At 36.0% G+C, this 20,870-nt stretch overlaps 1 protein-coding gene across 34 annotated transcripts in view; it reads left to right on the top strand.

The window, feature by feature from the left end:
• The window catches only part of EFCAB5 (EF-hand calcium binding domain 5), a 176,974-nt gene that overhangs the window by 68,004 nt on the left and 88,100 nt on the right, over positions 1-20,870 (top strand). For 33 of the 34 annotated variants that reach the window (XR_013354113.1, XR_013354110.1, XR_013354109.1 and 30 more), the window contains 3 exons: positions 2,164-2,320; positions 4,422-4,470; positions 6,023-6,093. Coding sequence is in view for 25 of the 34 variants with exons in the window: in XM_077851861.1 (XP_077707987.1) it covers positions 2,164-2,320; positions 4,422-4,470; positions 6,023-6,093 (277 nt within the window). In the remaining 9 variants the exon portion in view is untranslated. The remainder of the gene's footprint in view (positions 1-2,163; positions 2,321-4,421; positions 4,471-6,022; positions 6,094-20,870) is intronic. The other variant, XM_077851874.1, reaches the window with a different exon arrangement.

Raw genomic sequence — 20,870 nt, 5'->3', positions numbered from 1 at the left:
AATGAGTTACAAAATCAATTTAAAATCCATTTGGATTATATTTGGAGTCTCATGTACAGTGGCCCTGAAATACAAACTAGGTTTTGTTTCTTTATTAAGAAGAGGGAGGAAATGATGTCTGAGCAGAGTCCTAAAGGACGGGCGTAGAGGATTTAGTGAAACAAAGAGAGGAGGAAAGTATTTTAGGCAGATGGAAACATGACAGAAACCCCGTTTTGCTAATCCATTTTTGTATTTCAGTGATTGGTACACAGGAGAATTTGGAGATACCCAGTACTTATTATGCAATATTATTTACTTATCTTGTTCTGCATTGGACCCTAAGCTTTATGATGGCAGAATCCATAGTAGATACCCAATAAATGTTTGCATAATGAATGAATAAATGATTGATTTAGTGAGTGAGTGTTTGAATGAATAATGAGAAAAGGCTGGAAGAAAGATACAGATAAAGATTAGAAAATCATGCAAGAATGAAGATAGAAGTGGGGAAAATGGCTTATAGTGAGAGGGAAGAGGGGAAAGAAGGAGAGAGAGAAGAGAGAGAAGGAAGAATGGTGAAAGAACAGGAGAGCCAGCAGAGAAGGGACTGCAGAACTGAGATAAGTGGTAGAGGTTTGGCTGCTTAGCATTTGCATCAGAGGAGCTTAGCACTTCCTTTAAAATACTAATTAATCTTCCAGCAGCTCAAAAACAGGTCTTTCTGCACTATTAAGCCACTTGCCTATTTTTATTTTCAAGCTTCTAAGTTTATTTTTGAAGGCCTATTTACCTTGAGAATTTTGAAGGCATTATATGGGCATAATAAAGAAATGACAGATTTTGATTGATTCTTTTGGATTATTAGAGGTATTCAATTTACTAGTCCTAAATAAAAATTCTTTTGCATTTCCAAATCTGTCAGGTCACATTAGTCTTTTTTCTTTAAAAGATGAAGACCTGGCTCAAACAAATTGTATTTGAAACCAGCAGCTATTTTGATTATTCTGAGTCATTTTGGTGTTTCAGTCAAAACCAGTTCGAGGGTTTTAAAGTCTTAATAGGGATGATGAATATGGGAACAATTAAAATCATGACACTTTCGGGGGATCCCTGGGTGGCGCAGCGGTGGCGCCTGCCTTTGGCCCAGGGCGTGATCCTGGAGACTCGGGATCGAGTCCCACGTCGGGCTCCCAGTGCATGGAGCCTGCTTCTCCCTCTGCCTATGTCTCTGCCTCTCTCTCTCTCTCTCTCTCTCTCTGTGGGTGTGACTATCATAAATAAATAAAAATTAAAAAAAAAATCACGACACTTTCCCCATTCCCATCTTGGGTGATAAAGCTCTATCTGAATATAAGGATAACTGTTATGCTTAGAGGCTGTCAAAATATTTGACTCTAGATGTTTAAAGGAAATTGGTAATATATATTCCTAGACAGAAATCAAAGTTTGGTCCAAGACATCACAATTACCTAAGATGCTTGTTATGAATGCAGCTTCTAGGCTTCCACTCTAGACTTAGAATTAGAATCTTTCCAGATGATTTTTGGGTCCAGAGAAGAGAGAGCCCCTTCATCCTAAGGCCTTAGTGCATTCAGCTTTGCTTTTAGGTATATGTGGCAGCTTCTGGGGCTATTTTTAATACTTCTTATGTATGGTATTTTGTTGAGTATGATAAGGCGCACCTCTTATAAAAAGTCAAAAAATACTAGAAGGTAGCATATGATTAAACCAAATTCAAGTGCTGCGGAGAGGAAGGGTCACCTAAGTGCTGCGGGGAGGAAGGGTCACCTCAGGCCTAAATCAAGGAAGATCTCATGGAGTAAAGACAGGAGCAAAGTTTATTTTTTTTACTTTTTATTTTATTTTTAAGATTTATTTATTTATTTGAGAGAGAGAGCACAAGCGAGTGGGAGGGGAAGAGGATGAGGGAGAGAGAATCTCAAGCAGATTCCTCACTGAGCATGGAGCCCCGTGCCTGCCCAATCTCATGACCCTGAGATCACCACTTGAGCCAAAATCAAGAATTGGAAGCTTAACTAAATGAGCCAAACAGGCACCCCTTTTATTTATTTTTTAAGATAGGAACAAAGTTTAAATGAGGCTCTGAATTGTTCTTTTCTGCCATTTGAACAATCTGAATCGGTCTTAACTCAGTATGTCTTTTATTTCAATATCCTTTAGAGTAACCAAGATGAAGGAGAGTATTAAACAGAAACGAGAACAAAGACAATTCATAAAAGAAGTCAAAGTCAGGGTGACCAAAACACGGAAGCAGGCTCTGCAGGAGCAATTCAGTGAATGGATTCTAGACCCCAAAGGAACAATTCCTATGGTTGTGGTAAGAAAGGATGATATTGTGCAGTGTAAGGGGTGGGTGATAAGAGAATGATTGCTGTAATTTTGAGTAGAGTGCTAGAAGCCTACCTCTAAATTTTCAGTCTTGCTGAGTAAGCTGATTCTTGACCTGTCTGGTCCATAAGAGTCAATTTCTTCAATTTTCTCTTGAGCATTTGAAAAAAAAAAAATCTAGCTAGATTTCTAAGATATTGACTCTGGCTGAGGTTCCCAAACTCTTCAGTATAGATAGATGTCACTTTGATTTGTTTCTTTGTTTTTTTGTAGATGTGTGACTAATTACTTCTGTAGACAAAGAGTATGTGTCTTTTAGCTTCAAGAAACAACTGTACTCTAGCAGCTGAACATTTTCTCTTAGGTATAGGTAGATGTGAGAACATTTATTGGTTATATACAAAGCCAAGCATATTTTCAATTCAAAGTGAATTATTAAAAACAGACCAAGGAAGACAAGCCACAGACTAGGAGAAAATATTTGCAAAAGAGATAGTTCTGATAAAGAACCATTATCCAAAATATATAAAAAACTCAACAATAAGATAACAAACAACTAATTTAGAAAATGGACAAAAGACCCGAAACAGACACTTCACCAAAGATGTATAGATGGCAAATAAGCATATGCTCCACACTTGTCATCAAGGAAATGCAAATTAAAACAATGAGATACCACTACACACCTATCAGAATGGTCAAGATCTAGAACTTTGACAACACCAAATGCTGACAAAGATGCACAGCAACTGATGGGAATTGTTGGTGATAATGCAAAATCACTTTGAACGACGGTTTATAATTTCTTATAAAACCAAACATTCAAAAAAAATAAAATAAAACCAAACATTCTCTTATTATATGATCCAGCTATCATGCTTATTGATATTTACCTAAAGGAGTTGAAGACATGTCCACACAGAAACCTGCATGTGGATATTTATAGCAGCTTTATTCATAATTGCCAAAATTTGGAAACAACCAAGACTTCCTTCAGTGGTTGAATGGATAAATAAACTGTGGCACATCCAAACAATGGAAATTATTTAGCACTAAAAATAAATGAACTAAAAAATAATAATAAAATAAAAAATAAAATAAATGAGCTATCAAGCCATGAAAAAAAAATATGTATTATTAAGTGAAAGAGGTCAATCTGAAAAGAATACATATTCTATGTTTTCAACTTTATGACATTCTGGAAAAAAGTAAAACTTTGGAGACAGTTTAGATCAATGGTTTCCAGGAGTGAAGGCAGAAGGAGAAATGAATAAGCAGAACACAGAGGATTTTTAGTGTGATCAAACAATTCTGTAGAATATAATAACAATGGATACACATCATGATACATTTGCCAAAACCCATAAAATGTACAACATCAAGAGTGACTCCTAATGTAAACCATAGACTTTGGATGATATTTCATGTAGGTTCATTGATTATAATAAATGTACCACTGTGGTGGGGAATGTTGATAGGGGTGAAGCTATGTATGTGGTGGAGGGGCAGGGACTATATGGAAACTCTGTGTACTTTCTGCTAAATTTTTCTGTGAACCTAAAACTGCTCTAAAAAATCAAGTCTACCTTTTTGAAAGTAAGCTGTATGCCCAGTGTGGGGCTGGATCAGAGTCGCAAGCTCTACCAACTGAGCTAGCCAGGGATCCCTCAAATCTATTTTTAAAAAATGGACCAAGAACTCAGAAATTTTGTGTTTTTTAGTAATTGAAGAACGAGGAATTGTAAAGGATTTTTTGGATTGTCAAGCTGGTTGCCAAAGATGCCCAGTGTCTGAGGATTGCTAGAAATGTCCTTGGAGGGGACAAAATAGGATCACTTTCAGCATCCTAGTTCTCACACAGAACGTTCTCAATGGGAATTATTGAGGGAATATGTGAAAAAACATTTGATATACTTTGAAGTAGTCTATAAACTAAATGTTAACTATTACTATTTCTGTTCCTGGGTTGAGAAGGAATCCTTGAGAAGGATTACTCAAGATTTAAATAGACTCTAGATGGCTTTTAGTCTAAAATACTAAATATATGTCAATTGAGAAGTAATACATGGTATATTTTCTTTGATTTGCAGATTCAGAATGTTCTTCATGAATTTTTTCAAAATCCAGATTTACAGCTTGGTAACCCTGCCTATTCCCATAGTATTTCTATTTTTCCCTCTTTTTTTTTTTATTTTTTTTATTTTTCCCTCTTTAATAGGGGTTAGAGAGGTGGTAAGGGGACAGATGCTGGATTAAGATAGAGTTAATATTGAGATATATGTTATTCAAAGTTCTTATACATATACTTAAGTTCTTTTGCTCTTTCCAGATGAAGAATGTAGAAAAACAGAAAAGGAATCAGTTATTTTCAATCCCTTTAGTCAAGTGCTCCATTATATTATAAATATTCTATATTATCCCTTTATCATCCTTGATTATCAAGTTCCTAGAAAATGTTACTTACATACACAGAATTTAAAAAGAAAGATATAATGTCCTAATTGTGATATAAAGGGAAAATATAAGGAAATATATAAGAAAATTGTATGTAGTGTATTTCAATATATAAATGCCTGATTATAGCTTCACTAGAAAACATATTGTAATCAGATATTTGTACTTACTTATAATGAATGGTTAGATATAAACAAAGTAAAATTATATCCAATTGAACATTTTCATTATATTTGACATTTTGAAATTAGAGCAAAATGAATTATTTGTATATATACATAGAATTCCCATAAACAGGAGAGCTACAAATGCAAACTGACACAGATGTGGTGTATTGGAATTCAGACAAAACTTATGACATTATCTCTCATTACATATTTTCTGAAATGGTGGACAGCTCTTGGTAGTTTCAGAAGAAAGCAAAATACAATCCATTCTCAAATTTTCATAGTAGTTACACTCTTCGAAAATTTAACAGTAAAAAATATATTCTGTATTTATATGTGAAATAGTTTCTAGACTCAAATTTATTCTAAGCAGATTTTCCCCCTACTTGAATATCTGGCAGGAGAGGGAAAGTCTCTATTGTGCAGGAATTGCAGGCTTAAAAAAAATTTTTTTTTAAAGATTTACCTATTTATCTGAGAGAGTACAAGCAGGGGGAGGGGCACCGGTAGAGGAAGAGAATCCTCACGCCAACTCCCTACTGAGCCAACTCAGTACATTCAGTGTACTCAATCTTCAAGCCAACTCCCTACATTTAAATGTATTATTTGAATCCTTTACTAAAAGAACATATTAATATATTATTTATTTAATTTAAGAAACATTGAAGACAAAATATTTAAAAAGAAAATTTGTAGAAGTGTTATATTTTAGGACATGCTTATATAAATGCTAGCATAAACCAACACAGTTGTTTTTGTAGTCTTTTTTATACTATTGATATGAATATTTGTTTTTGCTTTATCTCAGGCTGGTCATTAATAATGTAGAAATGTTTATTTCAGTGTTTGGGTTGCTTGGTTTAAATAAAAGCCAGGAAAAATAATAATTTTGTAGTAATTGCAATGTTACCCAACTATATATCATTTGCTTCATTGTGAATATTGATGGATGTTAAGATGGACATTAAGAAATAATTTTATGTCCTTTTTTAAAGTGCTATAAAATGAATATGAAATATGAATGTATTATAGCCAAACTAACTAGCAAATAACCTTTTTTCCACAATTAGAAACATGTTGCAAACCATTGGATATTGTTGACTCGATGGGACCAAGATTGAACAAAACAGAATTTATAGAAGTAAGAAGTTATTCATTATTTGAATCAAATTATTTTGCCTGGATGTCATACAGACATTAACTTAGAGTTAAATTAAACTAAGGTATACTAACTTGTTTCTATTCTAAGATGCAATATTTATTTTATTTTAACTTCTCTGAAGTTAGGGTACATCTTATGATCAAAGGCATTTTACAGCTTCTTTCAGTTAGTGGTCCTCTTGCTTTGAAAGGGAGAAAAATCTTCACTCACACCTTCAGTTAAGATCAGGAAAAACCAGCTTATTTTTTCACTGACTTTTAGATAATGAAATCTAAAAGTTATAAAACATTTCCTATGGGCCATTGTCCTAAGCTATCCATGTATTAACTCAGGTAATGTGCTCAGCAATCCTTCTTCCTGCTTTTATTTTTTTTTTAAGATTTTATTTTTTTATTTATGAGAGACACACAGAGAGAGAGAGAGAGAGAGAAAGAGAGAGAGAGAGAGAGAGACATACGCAGAGGGAGAAGCAGGCTCCATGCTGGGAGCCCGATGTGGGACTCAATCCCAGGACTCAATCCCGGGACTACAGGATCACGCCCTGGGTGGAAGGCAGGGGCCAAACCGCTGAGCCACCCAGGGATCCCCTATAGACAAAGACATTTAGGTACAAAATGGTTAAGTAACTGGCACAGGTCTCATAATTGGGGAAGCTGTGCAAATTTGTACTCATGCAGTTTGGTTTCAAAGTCTACAAAGTATTTATTTTCTTAAAAAAATTTAATTCAGTTAGTCAACATATAGTACATCATTAGTTTCAGGTGTAGAGTTCAATAATTCATCAATTGCATGTAACACCTAGTGCTCATCCCATCACATGCTCTCCTTAATCCCCATCACCCAGTTACCTCATCCCCCTACTCACCTCCCCTCCAGCGACCCTCAGTTTATTTCCTAGAGTTAAGAGTCTTTCATCTATGGAACATTTTATCTGAAAAAGCATGGGATTACTTTTGTATTTGGGTTGTATTAAGATAAGCAAAAGAAGCCATCTAATGGTACCAGAGTCCTAAGTCTTTTATAGGCTGATTTTATATTTGTTCATGTCTTTCCTCTAATTTCCCTGGTTTTTCTCTGAGTCCCAGAGTCAGGGTAACTTTTTCCTTCTCTCCTACACCCTGGCTCCATTGTAGGTGATGACTATATACTGTATACAGTTTCAAAGTTCTGTGTGAAGAATTCTGGAATCCTTCTTGAAGTCATTATCATAGAAAAATGTGACAATTCTGTCTTAGTTACATTCTGTGGTTTCTTAGATCTGTATTTGTCTACATGGCAGCCATTAGTCACAGGACCAAACTCATATCCAAAGTTGTTTTTATCTTTCCTGTGACCCAAAGCCCATACCCTGAACCACCTCCTTATCTAAATCTCACCAAGCCAATATTTCCTCTGACCTAAATCAACCCAGGGCCAGGTACCAGACAACTAGGGATGGCGCCTATGCCCCAAAGCCCACCAGAATTATTCAAGCTAGCCAATTCTAAGCTGTTCACCATACCCTGTCTTACTTTTCCTGAGGAAACCCAATAAAGGCTCTGACCTAGACTTTCTCCTTAGTCCTCTTCTGACCAAACCTGGTGCTTCCCCTGTGGTTTTGTGTGATGTGGCATGTTCCTTTCTCCCTGAAAGTGGTAAAAATATTTCAACGGCATTAGCCTCTCCATGTTGTCAGTAAATCACTGCCATAAATTACAATCTTGATGATACAAACAAGACAAGTTACTAAGAAATATACAAAAGAATGAACTATAATATTAACATGGTTTAGAAAAAGCTAAGGCCTTATTGCTTTAGTGTAGTAATATTTCTATTTCTTTGCAAGACACTGATTCTATGTGCTACTTGGCTTTTTGGCTTATACTAGTTTCCCTAAAAGTGGGCAATTTAGAAACTTTTATTTTTTTAATAAAAATGTAATACAGATTTTACTATAGTAAAGCAATAAAGCTTTTTCAGCCTCCAGAACTATGGGAAAACAAATTTCTGTTGTTGAAGCCAGCAGTTTTTGGAATTTTGCTATGGCAGCCTCAGCTAAGACACAACTCTAGTAATTTTTAGGATAGATTCCTAGAGGGTATTACTAGGTCAAAGAATGCACACTGGAAAGATTTGGGTATCTATTGTCAAATTATGCTTTTAATTGTATTGATTTATTCTCCCATTATCAATGTATGAGAGCTTTCAAAGTACCATATTCTCACCAACAGTGGGTATTATCGACTATAAGAAACCTCTGCAGGGTGCCTGGGTGGCTCAGCTGGTTGAGCCTGGGACTCTTGGTTTTGGCTCAGGTCATAATCTGGTGGTTGTGGGATCCAGTCCTGCTTTGGGCTCTGCACTCAATGCAGACAGAGTCTGCTTCAGATTCTTTCTCCTTCTTCCTCCTCCTCTGCCCCTCCCTGCTCACACTTTCTCTCTCTCTCTCAAATGAATAAATAAAATCTTAAAAAGAAAAACCACTCCAATTTGAATGCATTTTGTTTTTTAACTTTTATCTTTTTGATTACTAGTGAAGTTAAACATTTTCTATATAACTTTAAAATATCTAAATCAGTAGTCTACCTTATGATTGGTGGGTTTTGATAATGGAAAAAAGATGCTGTATGCACTTTATAATAAGCAAAGTATCTAATAAAAAGTGACAAAAAAGATGAAATTAAAACCATTGTTAAAAGAATATCAAATAATGAAAATAAACAATAAACAAAACAGCAGATTTAAATATTAAGAATCATGTCATGGAACCAAGACTATTTTTATATTTGTAAATGTTAAAATTTTAAGTTTCTAAAATTTAAAAATAATAAAGATGATAGGACTAATTTAAAACTATGAATTTATGGAAATTAGAATATATAAAAGGAAAAAAAGAAAGGGTACTGGGTGGCTCAGTTGGTTAAGTGTCTGACTCATGGTTTCACTTCAGGTCATGTTCTCAGGGTTGTGGGATTGAACCCTGTGTTGGGCTCTGCACTCATGGAGTCTGCTTGAGATTCCCTCCCCCTCTCTCTGACTCTCCCCCGACTCCCCCCCTCAAAATAAATAAATACTATCTTTTTTTAAAAAAGAAAAATAGATTAGAAATATAATGAAAAGTTAACAATTAAATATTAAAACTTTTTTGATAATAGCTTTATTGAGATATAATTCACATACTACATTTATTTCCTATAGTTGCTGCAACAAATTACCACGAATTTGGTTGCTAAAAAACAAATTATTCCCTCATAGTTCTGGATGCCAGAAGCGCAAAATCATTATTACTGGGCCAAAGTCACGCTGTTGGCAGGGTTGCATTCACTCTAGAGAGTCTTGTAGAAAATTGCCTCTTGTAGCTTCTGGTGGTTGGCTTGTGGCTACAATCACCAATCTCTGCTTCTGTGGCCATAGTGCCTCATCCTCTTCTGTCTGAGAAACCTCCCCCTTATAAGGATATATGTGATTACATAACCCAGGATAATCTCCTCATCTAAAATACCTTAACTTAATCACAGCTACAAAGACTTTCCCATACCAGGTCATATTTACAGATTCCAAGGATTAGAACCTGCTGTCTTTGAGGTCCATTATTCAGCCTTCTATACATACCTTAAAATTCTTCCATTTAAAGTGTACAATTCATCATTTTTTAGTATATTTACAGAATTGTGTGATCAACAATCCATAGAACTTTTTCATCACCCAAAAAAAGAAACCTCATGCTCATTAGCAGTCTTCTCCTATTTCTCTCTAAACCTCTAGGTAAACCTAGGCAACCACTAATATACTTTCTTGTATGGCTTTGCCTACTCTGGAAATTTCATATAAATGGAATCACAAAATATGTGCCCTTTTGTTATTGGCTTCTTTCACTTAGTATAAAGTTGCCAAGGTTCACCCATTTTGCAGTATGTTCACTTAATGTAGCATGTACTTCATTTATTTTTATTGCTGAATAATATTTCTTTGTATAAGCATACCACATTTTATTTATCTATTTATCAGTTGATGGATAATTTGTTTGTTTGGGTTGTTTTCACTTTTTGACTATTGTGAATAATGTTGCTATGAACATTTGTGTATAAGTTTTTGTGTGAACATATGTTTTCAATTGTCTTGGGTATATACCTATAAGTGGAATTGCTGGATCATATAACTCTGTTGAACCTTTTGAGGAACTACCAGACCCTTTCCCACAGTGGCTGCACAAGTTCATATTCCACAAACAAAGAATGAGAGTTCTAACTGTTCCACATCCTTGCCAACACTTGTTATTCTATTCTTTAGTTTTGTTTTTTAGTTATAACCATCCTTGTAGGGATGAAATGGTAACTCACTGTGGCTTTGAAAGACATTTCCCTGATGGCTAAAGTGATATTGAGCATATTTTTCATGTGCTTATTGGCCATTTGTAAATCTTCTTTGGAGAAATATCTACCTTGATCCTTTGACTATTTTTTTAAAGATTTTATTTATTTATTTGAGATAGAGAGCAAGAGCGAGTAAGAGAGAGAGATAGAAAGTGAGCACAAGGAGGGGAGAGGAGCAGAGGAAAAAGAAGAAGCAGCCCAGCCGGGAGCCTGATGATGGGCTCCATCCCAGGACCCTGGGATCATGACCTGAGCCAAAGGTAGACGCTTAACTGGCTGAGTCACCCAGGCACCCCAATCCTTTGACTATTTTTAATTAGGTTATTTGTACTTTCATATTTTTGAGTTATAAGAGTTCTTTATATACTGTAGATAATCTTTTGTCAAATATATAATTTGCAAATACTTTCTCCAATTCTGTGTTATCTTTCTACTTCCTTTTTAAATTTTTACTTTTTAAATTTTTTAAAAAAGATTTTATTTATTTATTCATGAGAGACAGAGAGAGAGAGACAGAGACAGAGACAGAGACACAGGCAGAGGGAGAAGCAGGCTACATGCAGGGAGCCTGATGTGGGACTTGATCCTGGGACTCCAGGATCATGTCCTGGGCCAAAGGCAGGCGGCCCTGGGCTGAAGGCAGGTGCTAAACTGCTGAGCCACCCAGGGATCCCCATTTTTAAATGTTTTTAAAGTAATCTCTATACCCAACATGGGGCTTGAACTCACAATACTGAGATCAAGACACAGACTCTATCAATTGGAGCCAGTCAGGTGTGGATATCTTTCCACTTTCTTGATAATGTCCTTTGACACACAAAGTTTTTAATTTGGGTGAAGTGCAGTTTATCTAATTTTTTACTTTTGTTGCTTTTCCTTTTGGTCATATCTGAGCCCATCATCAGGCTCCCGGCTGAGCTGCTTCTTCTTCTCCCTCTGCCCCCTCCCCTCCTTGTGCTCACTTTCTATCTCTCTCTCTTACTCGCTCTTGCTCTCTATCTCAAATAAATAAATAAAATCTTTTTAAAAATAGTCATATCTAAGAAACCAGTGCTTAATTCAAGGTCAGAAAGATAGACTCCTTAAAATTTTATAGCTTTAACTCTTCCATATATGCCTAGTTAAGTCTTTGATCCATTTTGAGTTCATTTCGTGTATGGTGTGAAGTAGTAAAACTTTTGTTTAAGTATTTGATAAATCAGAGAGGTAAAACATAACCTCTCTGTAAACATAAACATAAACAAATCCTCATAAGGATATAAACAACCTGTAAATTACTTATCAGACTTCAATTCCTATAGATCTTGTTTCAGTTTTCACAGAATATTGGTAAAAATTTATCATAAATAGGCCACCGAGAAAACCTTATAAATTCCCCAACCTGGAAATCATTACGTAGGGGCGCCTGGGTGGCTCAGTCAGTTACGTGTCTTTGGTTCGGGTCATAATCCCAATGATCCTCAGATCAAGCCCCCCACTGGGCTCCCTGCTCAGCAGGGAGTCTGCTTCTTCTTCTGCCCTTCCTCCCTCTCATGCTCTCTCTCACGCTCTCTCAAATAAATAAATAAAAATCTTTTTTAAAAAAATCATTATGTAATAAAACTGGAAAGTAATAAATTTTAAAATTATTGAAGTCCAATCATTTGGAAATTTTAAAAATACTCTTTTAAATAATTACTGAGTCAGAATCTTATATCTGATTATGTGGAATCTTGTATCTAATTATCTGGAATGCTACTAAATATTTAAATGATAAGAAATTATAGACTTAAAATTCTTAAAAGGGATGTGGTGGGGAATTTTAAAACAATAGATAAACATAAAATAAAATAATAATATATATATTCCCATAACTTTGAATTTTTGTTAATACATTGGCATATTTTTTCAAGAAAAAGTATTCAATTTTGTAAATATTACTGTTACCAAAAAAGAATTCAAACAAAACATAAAAGTACAAAGACAGAAATTTTATTTTATTTTTTAAATTTTTTAAAGATTTATTTATTTATTCATGAGAGAGACAGAGAGACAGAGAGAGAGAGAGGCAGAGACACAGGCAGAGGGAGAAGCCGGCTCCATGCAGAGAGCCGGACGTGGGACTCGATCCCTGGTCTCCAGGATCATGCCCTGGGCTGAAGGCGGCGCTAAACCACTGAGCCACCTGGGCTGCCAAGACAGAGGTTTTAAAATCACCACAAATTGGGGTGCCTGGGTGGCCCAGTTGGTTAAATGTCCAACTCTTGGTTTCAGTTCAGGTCATGATCTCAGGATTGTGAGACTGAGCCCTGCATTAGGCTATGTGTTGACTGGGAAGTCTGCTTAAGATTCTCTTTCTCCCTCTGCCCCTCTGCTTCTCCTCCCTCTCTAAAAATAAATAAGTCTTTAAAATAAATAAATGATAAATAAAATCACCACAAATTTCTTACCCAGAAATAACTATTGTTACCCTTTACATAAAGGTGAGCTTTATGTAAAATAATTTTATATACTGTCTTAATAGATAGATGGGTATATAGCAACGTAGATGATCATAAAATCTGTTATAAATTTTGTTACTTAAAATAAAAAAATTATATTGTAGCTGATTCCAATGGAAAAAGAAAATCTGAAATAAAAGTAATTATTGAGGGATCCCTGGGTGGCGCAGCGGTTTGGCGCCTGCCTTTGGCCCAGGGTGCGATCCTGGAGACCCGGGATCGAATCCCACGTCAGGCTCCCGGTGCATGGAGCCTGCTTCTCCCTCTGCCTGTGTCTCTGCCTCTCTCTCTCTCTCTCTCTGTGACTATCATAAATAAATAAAAATTAAAAAAAAAAAAAAGTAATTATTGAAATTGAACATAACCTCACAAAAATTATTCTAAAATCACTCTAAGACTCTATGATGAAAATTTTATTATTATTATTATTATTATTATTACGATGATCCACTTATTATTATTTTATTTATATTTTTCAGAGAGGAGGGTGGGGCAGAGGCAGAGGGAAGAAAAACTTAAGCAAGCTCCATACCCAATGTGAAACTCGATTCTGGGCTTGAAACCCTGAGATCATGACCTGAGGCAAAATCAACAGTCAGACGCTTAACTGACTGAGGCATCCAGGTGCCCCTCCATTCATTATTTTTTAATCACATATTTCAATTATAGAAATAACAATTGACACTCTACTATAAAAGATGAAGGTATTTAATACTCCCTCATCTTCTTTTTCCTTGTTTCCCAATTTTAGTTATTTTATAATTTTTATTTTATGCAGATTTACATTATTCACTTTCTTTTCTGTAATTATAATTCCCATAGTTGATTAATCTTGAACTAATGGATTTGAGATTCACTTGCTGTCCTTTCTTAAAATTTATTTTTATTTTTTTTAATATTTCACTTATTTATTTGAGAGGGAGGGGATTGGAGGGAGGAGCAGGAGAGGAACAAGCAGACTCCATGCACTAAGGGCAGAGTCCAAGTAAGGGCTCCATCCCACAATCCTGAAATAGGACCTAAGCGGAAATCAAGAGTTGGACACTTAATGGACTGAGCCACCCAGGAGCCCTGCCCCCCCTTTTTTAAATTGAGGTGTAGTTATACAATGTTATATTAGTTTCAGGTATATAATATAATGATTGAACAGCTCTATACTTTTCTCAGTGCTCATAAGTATACTCTTAATCCCCTTTATCTATTTCACCCATCCCTCTCACTTACCTCCCTTCTGGCAATCACCAGTTTGTCTTCTGCATTTAAGAGTCTGTTTTTTTGTTTCCTTTTTTCTTTATTTGTTCATTTGCTTTGTTCCTCAAATTCTACATATGAGTGAAATCATAAGATATTAATTTTTTTTTTTTATGATAGTTACAGAGAGGGAGGCAGAGACCAGGCAGAGGGAGAAGCAGGCTCCATGCACAGGGAGCCCGATGTGGGATTTGATCCCGGTTCTCCGGGATCACGCCCTGGGCCAAAGGCAGGCGCCAAACCGCTGCGCCACCCAGGGATCCCAAGATATTAATCTTTGAATCACTTATTTCACTTAGCATTATATTCTGTAGGTCCATCTACATTATTGCAAATGACAAGATTTATTTTTTATGACTGAATAATATTCCTTGCATATATATGTACTGTATCTTTTTTTTTTAAAGATTTATTTATTTATTCGTGAGAGACAGAGACAGAGATAGAGAGAGGCAGAGACATAGGCAGAGGGAGAAGCAGGTTCCTCGCAGGGGCCCGATGCGGGACTCAATCCTGGATCCCGGGATCACGACATGAGCCAAAGGCAGGTGCCCAACCACTAAGCCACCCAGGCATCCCTTACCATATCTTCTTTATCCGTTCATCTATTGATGGACACCTAGGTTGCTTCCTTATCTTGGCCATTGTAAACAGGGCTGCAATAAACATAGGGTTACATTTATCTTTTTAAATTAGTGCTTTCATTGTCTTTGGGTAAATACTCAGTAGTGGAATTACTGAATCATATGGTAATTCTATCTTTAATTTTTCGAGGAACCTTCATACTGTTTTCCACAGAAGCTGCACCAATTTACATTTCTACCAGCAGTGCACGATGGTTCCTTTTTCTCTGTATCTTCGCTAACATTTGTTATTTCTTGTATTTTTTATTTTAGCCATTCTGACAGATGTCAGATAATATCTCATTCTGGTTTTAAGTTGCATTTCCCCAGTGATTAGGGACATTGAGCATCTTTCCATGTGTCTGTTGGCCATCTGTATGTTTTCTTTGGAAAAATGTCTATTCAGGTCCTCTGTTTCTTAGTTGGATTATTTTTTTGGTATTGAGTTATATATATTATATATATATATTATATATAAATATATAATATATATATTATATATTTTGGTATTGAGTTAAAATTCTTTATATATTTTAGGTATTAACTCCTTATCGAAAACCATCATTTGCAAATGTCTTCTCCCATTCAGTAGGTTGCATTTTTGTTTTGTTAATGGATTCCTTTGCTATATAAAAACTAGAACAAATAATCCAAAAATTTGTAAGGAGCCACAAAAGACCCCACATAGCCAAAGCAATTTTAAGAAAGAAGAACAAAGCTGTAGTTATGACAATTCTGGGTTTCAAGATATTTTCTAGGGCAGCCCCAGTGGCTCAGTGGTTTAGCGCCACCTTCGGCCCAGGGTGTGATCCTGGAGACCTGGGATCGAGTTCCACGTCGGGCTCCCTGCGTGGAGCCTGCTTCTCCCTCTGCTTGTGTCTCTGCCTCTCTGTGTGTGTGTGTGTGTGTGTCTCTCATGAATAAATAAATAAAATCTTTTAAAAAAAAGATATATTCTAAGCCATAATAATCAAAACAATATGATACTGGCATAAAAATAGATATATAGATCAAGAGAACAGAATGGAGAGTCCAGAAATAAAACCACAATTGTATGGTCTATTAATCTTTGACAAAAGAGACAAGAACATACAATGGGGAAAAGACAGTCTCTTTAACAAATGGTATTGGAAAAACTAGACGGCTACACTTTCTCACACCATACACACACACACACACACACACACACACACACACACAAACCCTCAAAAAGGATTAAAGATCTGAAAGTGGGACCTGAACCATAAATTTTGTAGAAGAAAACAGAAGCAGTAATTTCTTTGACATTAGCTGTAGAAACGTCTTTCTAGATATGTTTCCACAAGCAAATTAAACTATTAGGACTACACCAAAATAAAAAGCAGTTCTAGGATACCTGGGTGGCTCAGTGGTTGAGCCTCTGCCTTTGGCTCAGTGCGTGATCTCGGTGTCCCTCGGTGTCCCGGGCCTACTTCTCCCTCTGCCTATGTCTCTGCCTCTCTCTCTTTGTATCTCTCATAAATAAATAAAATCTTTAAAAACAAACAAACAAGCAAGCAACAACATAAATAAATAAATAAATAAATAAATAAATAAATAAATAAATAGCACTTCCTGTCCTTTTACAATGGCTTTGCTATACCCGAACTACTTATTTTGATTCATCTCTTAATTGGCTGAATTTATTATAAAGTAGTTTTTTTCAGGAAGGTCATATAAGTATTATATTTTCTGAGTTCTTTTGTGTTGAAAATGTCCACATATTGCCTCTAAAAATATACTGTATATGGGTATAGTGTAATTAGGTCATAATTTCTTTTCACCTAAAAACAACTAGACTTTGCTTAATTGTTTCCTGGTATTGAATGTTGTGAAGTCTGATGTCAGTTTTACTTTCCTTCTCTCTTTATTTATTTTAATTAATTCAGTAAATATATACATATACACACATACATGTATTCATACACACAAATCATATACAAATACATATATATCCAAATATGTGTATATATGTGTGTGTATGTATATCCATACAATTAAAATGAGGAAATGGGTAAGTCATGTAAACCCAATGATACTTGATACAAACTCATTAACATTCTACATAATACCTTTGTGTGTATATATATATAGTATATGTCTACACACACACACACACACACACACACACACTTTTGTTTTAATGAGTGGTTTGACCTATTAATATTAGTTTTCCTGACATTTCCCAACTTCTCTTCCTGAAGTGTAAACAACCCATATTCAGGTACTTTCATTATAGAGAAGAATTATTACATCAAGAGAAATCAAGAAAATATTTCTTGTATAGAAATATTTTTTTAATTTTTTTAAAGATTTTATTTATTTATTCATGAGAGACACAGAGAGAGAGAGAGGCAGAAACACAGGCGGAGGGAGAAGCAGGCTCCATGCAGGAAGCCCTATGTGGGACTTGATCCAGGGTCCCCAGGATCGCACCCTGGACCAAAGGCAGGCGCTAAACTGCTGAGCCACCCAGGGATCCCCTGTATAGAAATATTTGTTGAAAATATTTAATTATCTGATCAACAAATCATTGAGCCATTCTATATAGCATATGACATAGAAGTAGTGTTTGGAATATTTGTTTTTAAAGAGATTTGCTTTAAGGCTATTTTATCAACACTCATTTAATCAAACTGGAAGAAAATAAAATTGTAAATGTTGGGCTCAGGGGCAAGATATTACACACACGTGCCATCCAGTGGAGATACTGCGCCATGCAATTACCTGTGATCATTTGTAATAAGCAGTGTAATTAGCATTCAGGATGGAGCGTGTTTGAAGAAAACAGAATCATTGAGTAATAATATATAGAGAAAGACAAATGCAGAGAACATATGATCACAGATGCTTCCATATACATACCATTTTCCTAGGTGTCTATTTTTGATGGCTAAATGAACAGGTGACAATCTTTTTGTGGAGTATAACCTCTCTTGCTTTTCATCTGTTTTATTCCGTAAATGAAGACCAAAAATAACTACTTTTAGAAGAATATTTTATATTCTTTATAACATATTAGAGAAGAATATATTCATATCTAGTCTCTCAGTTATTGAGTATATACTAAATAATGAATATTTACTTTCTGGAGGAGAGATGTCAAAGTCAGAAGTTGTATTTTTTACCCTTGAGGACCAGATAATGCATTGTTGTATGGAAGTGTGCCTGTGAGTACATACAGTGTATGTGTATATGGATGTGTGCATGTGTGTGTGTATGTGTGTGTGTGTATATATGAGCATGCAGACATAGACAAGCTGGATGAAACCAGAGTGGGATCCAGGGTCAAAGTATAAGCAAACTAAGGAACACACCACAACAAGACAATTACAAAGCAACCAACAGGTACAAAGCATTATGATTATTATATTCATCACTGCCAAGGGATGCATAATAAAATAAAAGAGACTTCAGTGGGGCAGATTTCATATAGGAAACTCATCTGGTGGTCAATAGGTTTAATGACCTGCCATACCTTTCGCCCCTAACTTTCAAAGGAACCTTTAGACATTTCTATGTTGACAGGAACAATTTAAGATGTAGAATGTACTGATTTATTTAGGATTTTTGTTTTGTAAGTTGAATATTTATACAAAAGAAATATGTTTTGGGAGAATGTCAGGCTTGTTAAATTCTCAGAACACTCTGGTTTCCAAAAGACAACTCATTCCAGCAGACAAAACTTAGCAGTTGTATCATTTTAACACTGGTTGAGTTGTCAAAATAGATATCGTTTGCAAGTTTAAAAAGGAACTGAGGTCTTAAAGTTTGGATTTCACTGGGTTTCCATTATTGTGCTCAGGCCAGAAGTAAGCAGGTGCTGACAAATGTATCTTTCCTGAAATTTCCAGATTTCAACCTTACAGAGGATCTACCCTTTCATTTCACTATCTGATTAATTTTTTTTATCAATAGACGAAAACCACCATTAATGTGGTTATAGACAACATAGTTAGATTTTTTAGGTAGGAAGTTTCTTTTAATTTCCTGGACTTTTTGAGCTCTAGAAATTCCATTTGTTTTGATAAGAATTTTCCTTTTTATGATAAAGAATTTTCTAATAATTTGCTTCCAGAGAAGTCTGAGAAATAAGCATGATACATCTTAAAGCAAAAGTTACCTGGAGTTGTTAAAATGCCCATAATTTTTTAATGACAGTCCCACAAATGGCTGTATGCCCCTCTCCAAAAAAAAGGTCTCTGTAGGTTTTTTGGAACATGAAATAGAAGGGATATTTTATATAGTGACTGGAGTCTGTGGTTTATTTTATTTTATTTTTTTGTTACTTTTTAAAGTAGAATCCACACCCAGCTTGAACTTACAACCCTGAGATCAAGAGCTGAGATCAAGAATTGGACAGATACTTAACTAACTGAGCCACCCAGGCTCCTCTGGGGTCTGTAGTTTGAATGTGCCCGAAATGGAGTTCTTCATAAGAGTGACTTTCTGTGGGGAAAATGCTATCTGAAGAATGCATCACCATGCACTACCAGGGAAAGGAACTTTCTTATCTCTAAACCATGAGTGATGACTTTTAGTATGACAAGAGTTCATGGAGTGAAAGGTAAAGACAGCCTCAGGTAGAAGAGAAACTCCAAAGACCCCACAGTGAGGAACTGAGGGAGGCTGACTTCTTTTCACTGCAGATCCTCTTTCCCCACCTCTGGGGGCTCCAGAGACTGACATACTTCTGTTTCTACTGATAGTATCAACTGGCTCTGGCCTAGGTTATATTCTTTCCCTGGTGTAATTTCAAAGTTAGTTCCTCCAACTTTTGCCTCCAAAGTAATACAAAGTATAGGTTTCTCAAACAAGAGTGGAATCTCTTTATTCATTTATTTACTTTTTAAATATTTTATTTACTTATTCATGAGAGACACAGAGAGAGAGAGAGACAGAGAGAGAGACAGAGACACAGGCAGAGGGAGAAGCAGGCTCCATGCAGGAAACCCCATGTGGGACTCCATCCTGGGACTCCAGGATCATGTGCTAAACCGCTGAGCCACCCAGGAATCCCCAAGAGTGGGATCTTTTTTTTTTTTTTAAGATTTTATTTATTTATTCATGATTGGGCGGGGAGAGAGAGAGAGAGAGAGAGAGAGAGGCAGAGGGAGAAGCAGGCTCCACACAGGGAGCCCAACGTGGGACTCGATTCCAGGTCTCCAGGATCACACCCCGGGCTGAAGGTGGCGCTAAACCGCTGGGCCACCGGGGCTGCCCAAGAGTGGGATCTTTTAAAAGACTATTCTCTAGGGGGGTATGACCTACTTATCAGGAGGTATGACCTGCTCACTCTAGGCACCAGAATCCTGACTCAGGTTGTCATTTGTGTTCATTGTCATTCCCAGTTATCTGTAACAAACACTTATATATTCTTTATCATGTGATTATATAAATACAACAAATGGATTGAGAATGGATGAATGCATACCATAGAATAAGAACTCTCTGTCCTGTTTGCCCCATGTGTGGTTATCCAATGGGATGGTAATGGAATGATTGCTTCCCACATAGTTAAAGGCTGTGAAGTTTCTTTTATGGCAAAGGATTTAGATATTTACAGAAATGGTCTGCTGTGTAAAAGCAGGATACAACACACCATGCTTCCAAACAGAGGTTCTCCAAAGTTTTCCATAGGAATTAAACCATTGGCATGGATTAATGTCTAGATTTTCAAACCATCCTGGTTTGCTCATCTCTGAGGGGTTTCTTAGAACACTGGACTCTCAGTGCTAAAACTAGGGAAGTCCCAGGGAAACTGAGGCAGTTGACCACCCTCATTGAGGAGTTCTCTTTGCTTTGATCTTATCTCCCACCTGATCATTGTGAAGACTCTGGCCACACATCTACCTGCTCACCAGGGGCAAGTGAAAACAATCTAATACCTTCTTGTTTACTATGGGACTGGGTAAAGTAAGGGTCAGTTTCTCAGGAGCATCCTTCAGTTGGCCTGGGCTTCAAGTGGTATGAAGTCTGCACCTGAATCATATAATGGGCTATATGCAAAACTACAAATACTATCCACTAGG

This window comes from Canis aureus, chromosome 16 (genome assembly GCF_053574225.1).
Source record: "Canis aureus isolate CA01 chromosome 16, VMU_Caureus_v.1.0, whole genome shotgun sequence".
In the NCBI taxonomy this organism is placed as follows: Eukaryota; Metazoa; Chordata; class Mammalia; order Carnivora; family Canidae; genus Canis; species Canis aureus.
This window is presented reverse-complemented; position numbering and strand designations above follow the sequence as displayed.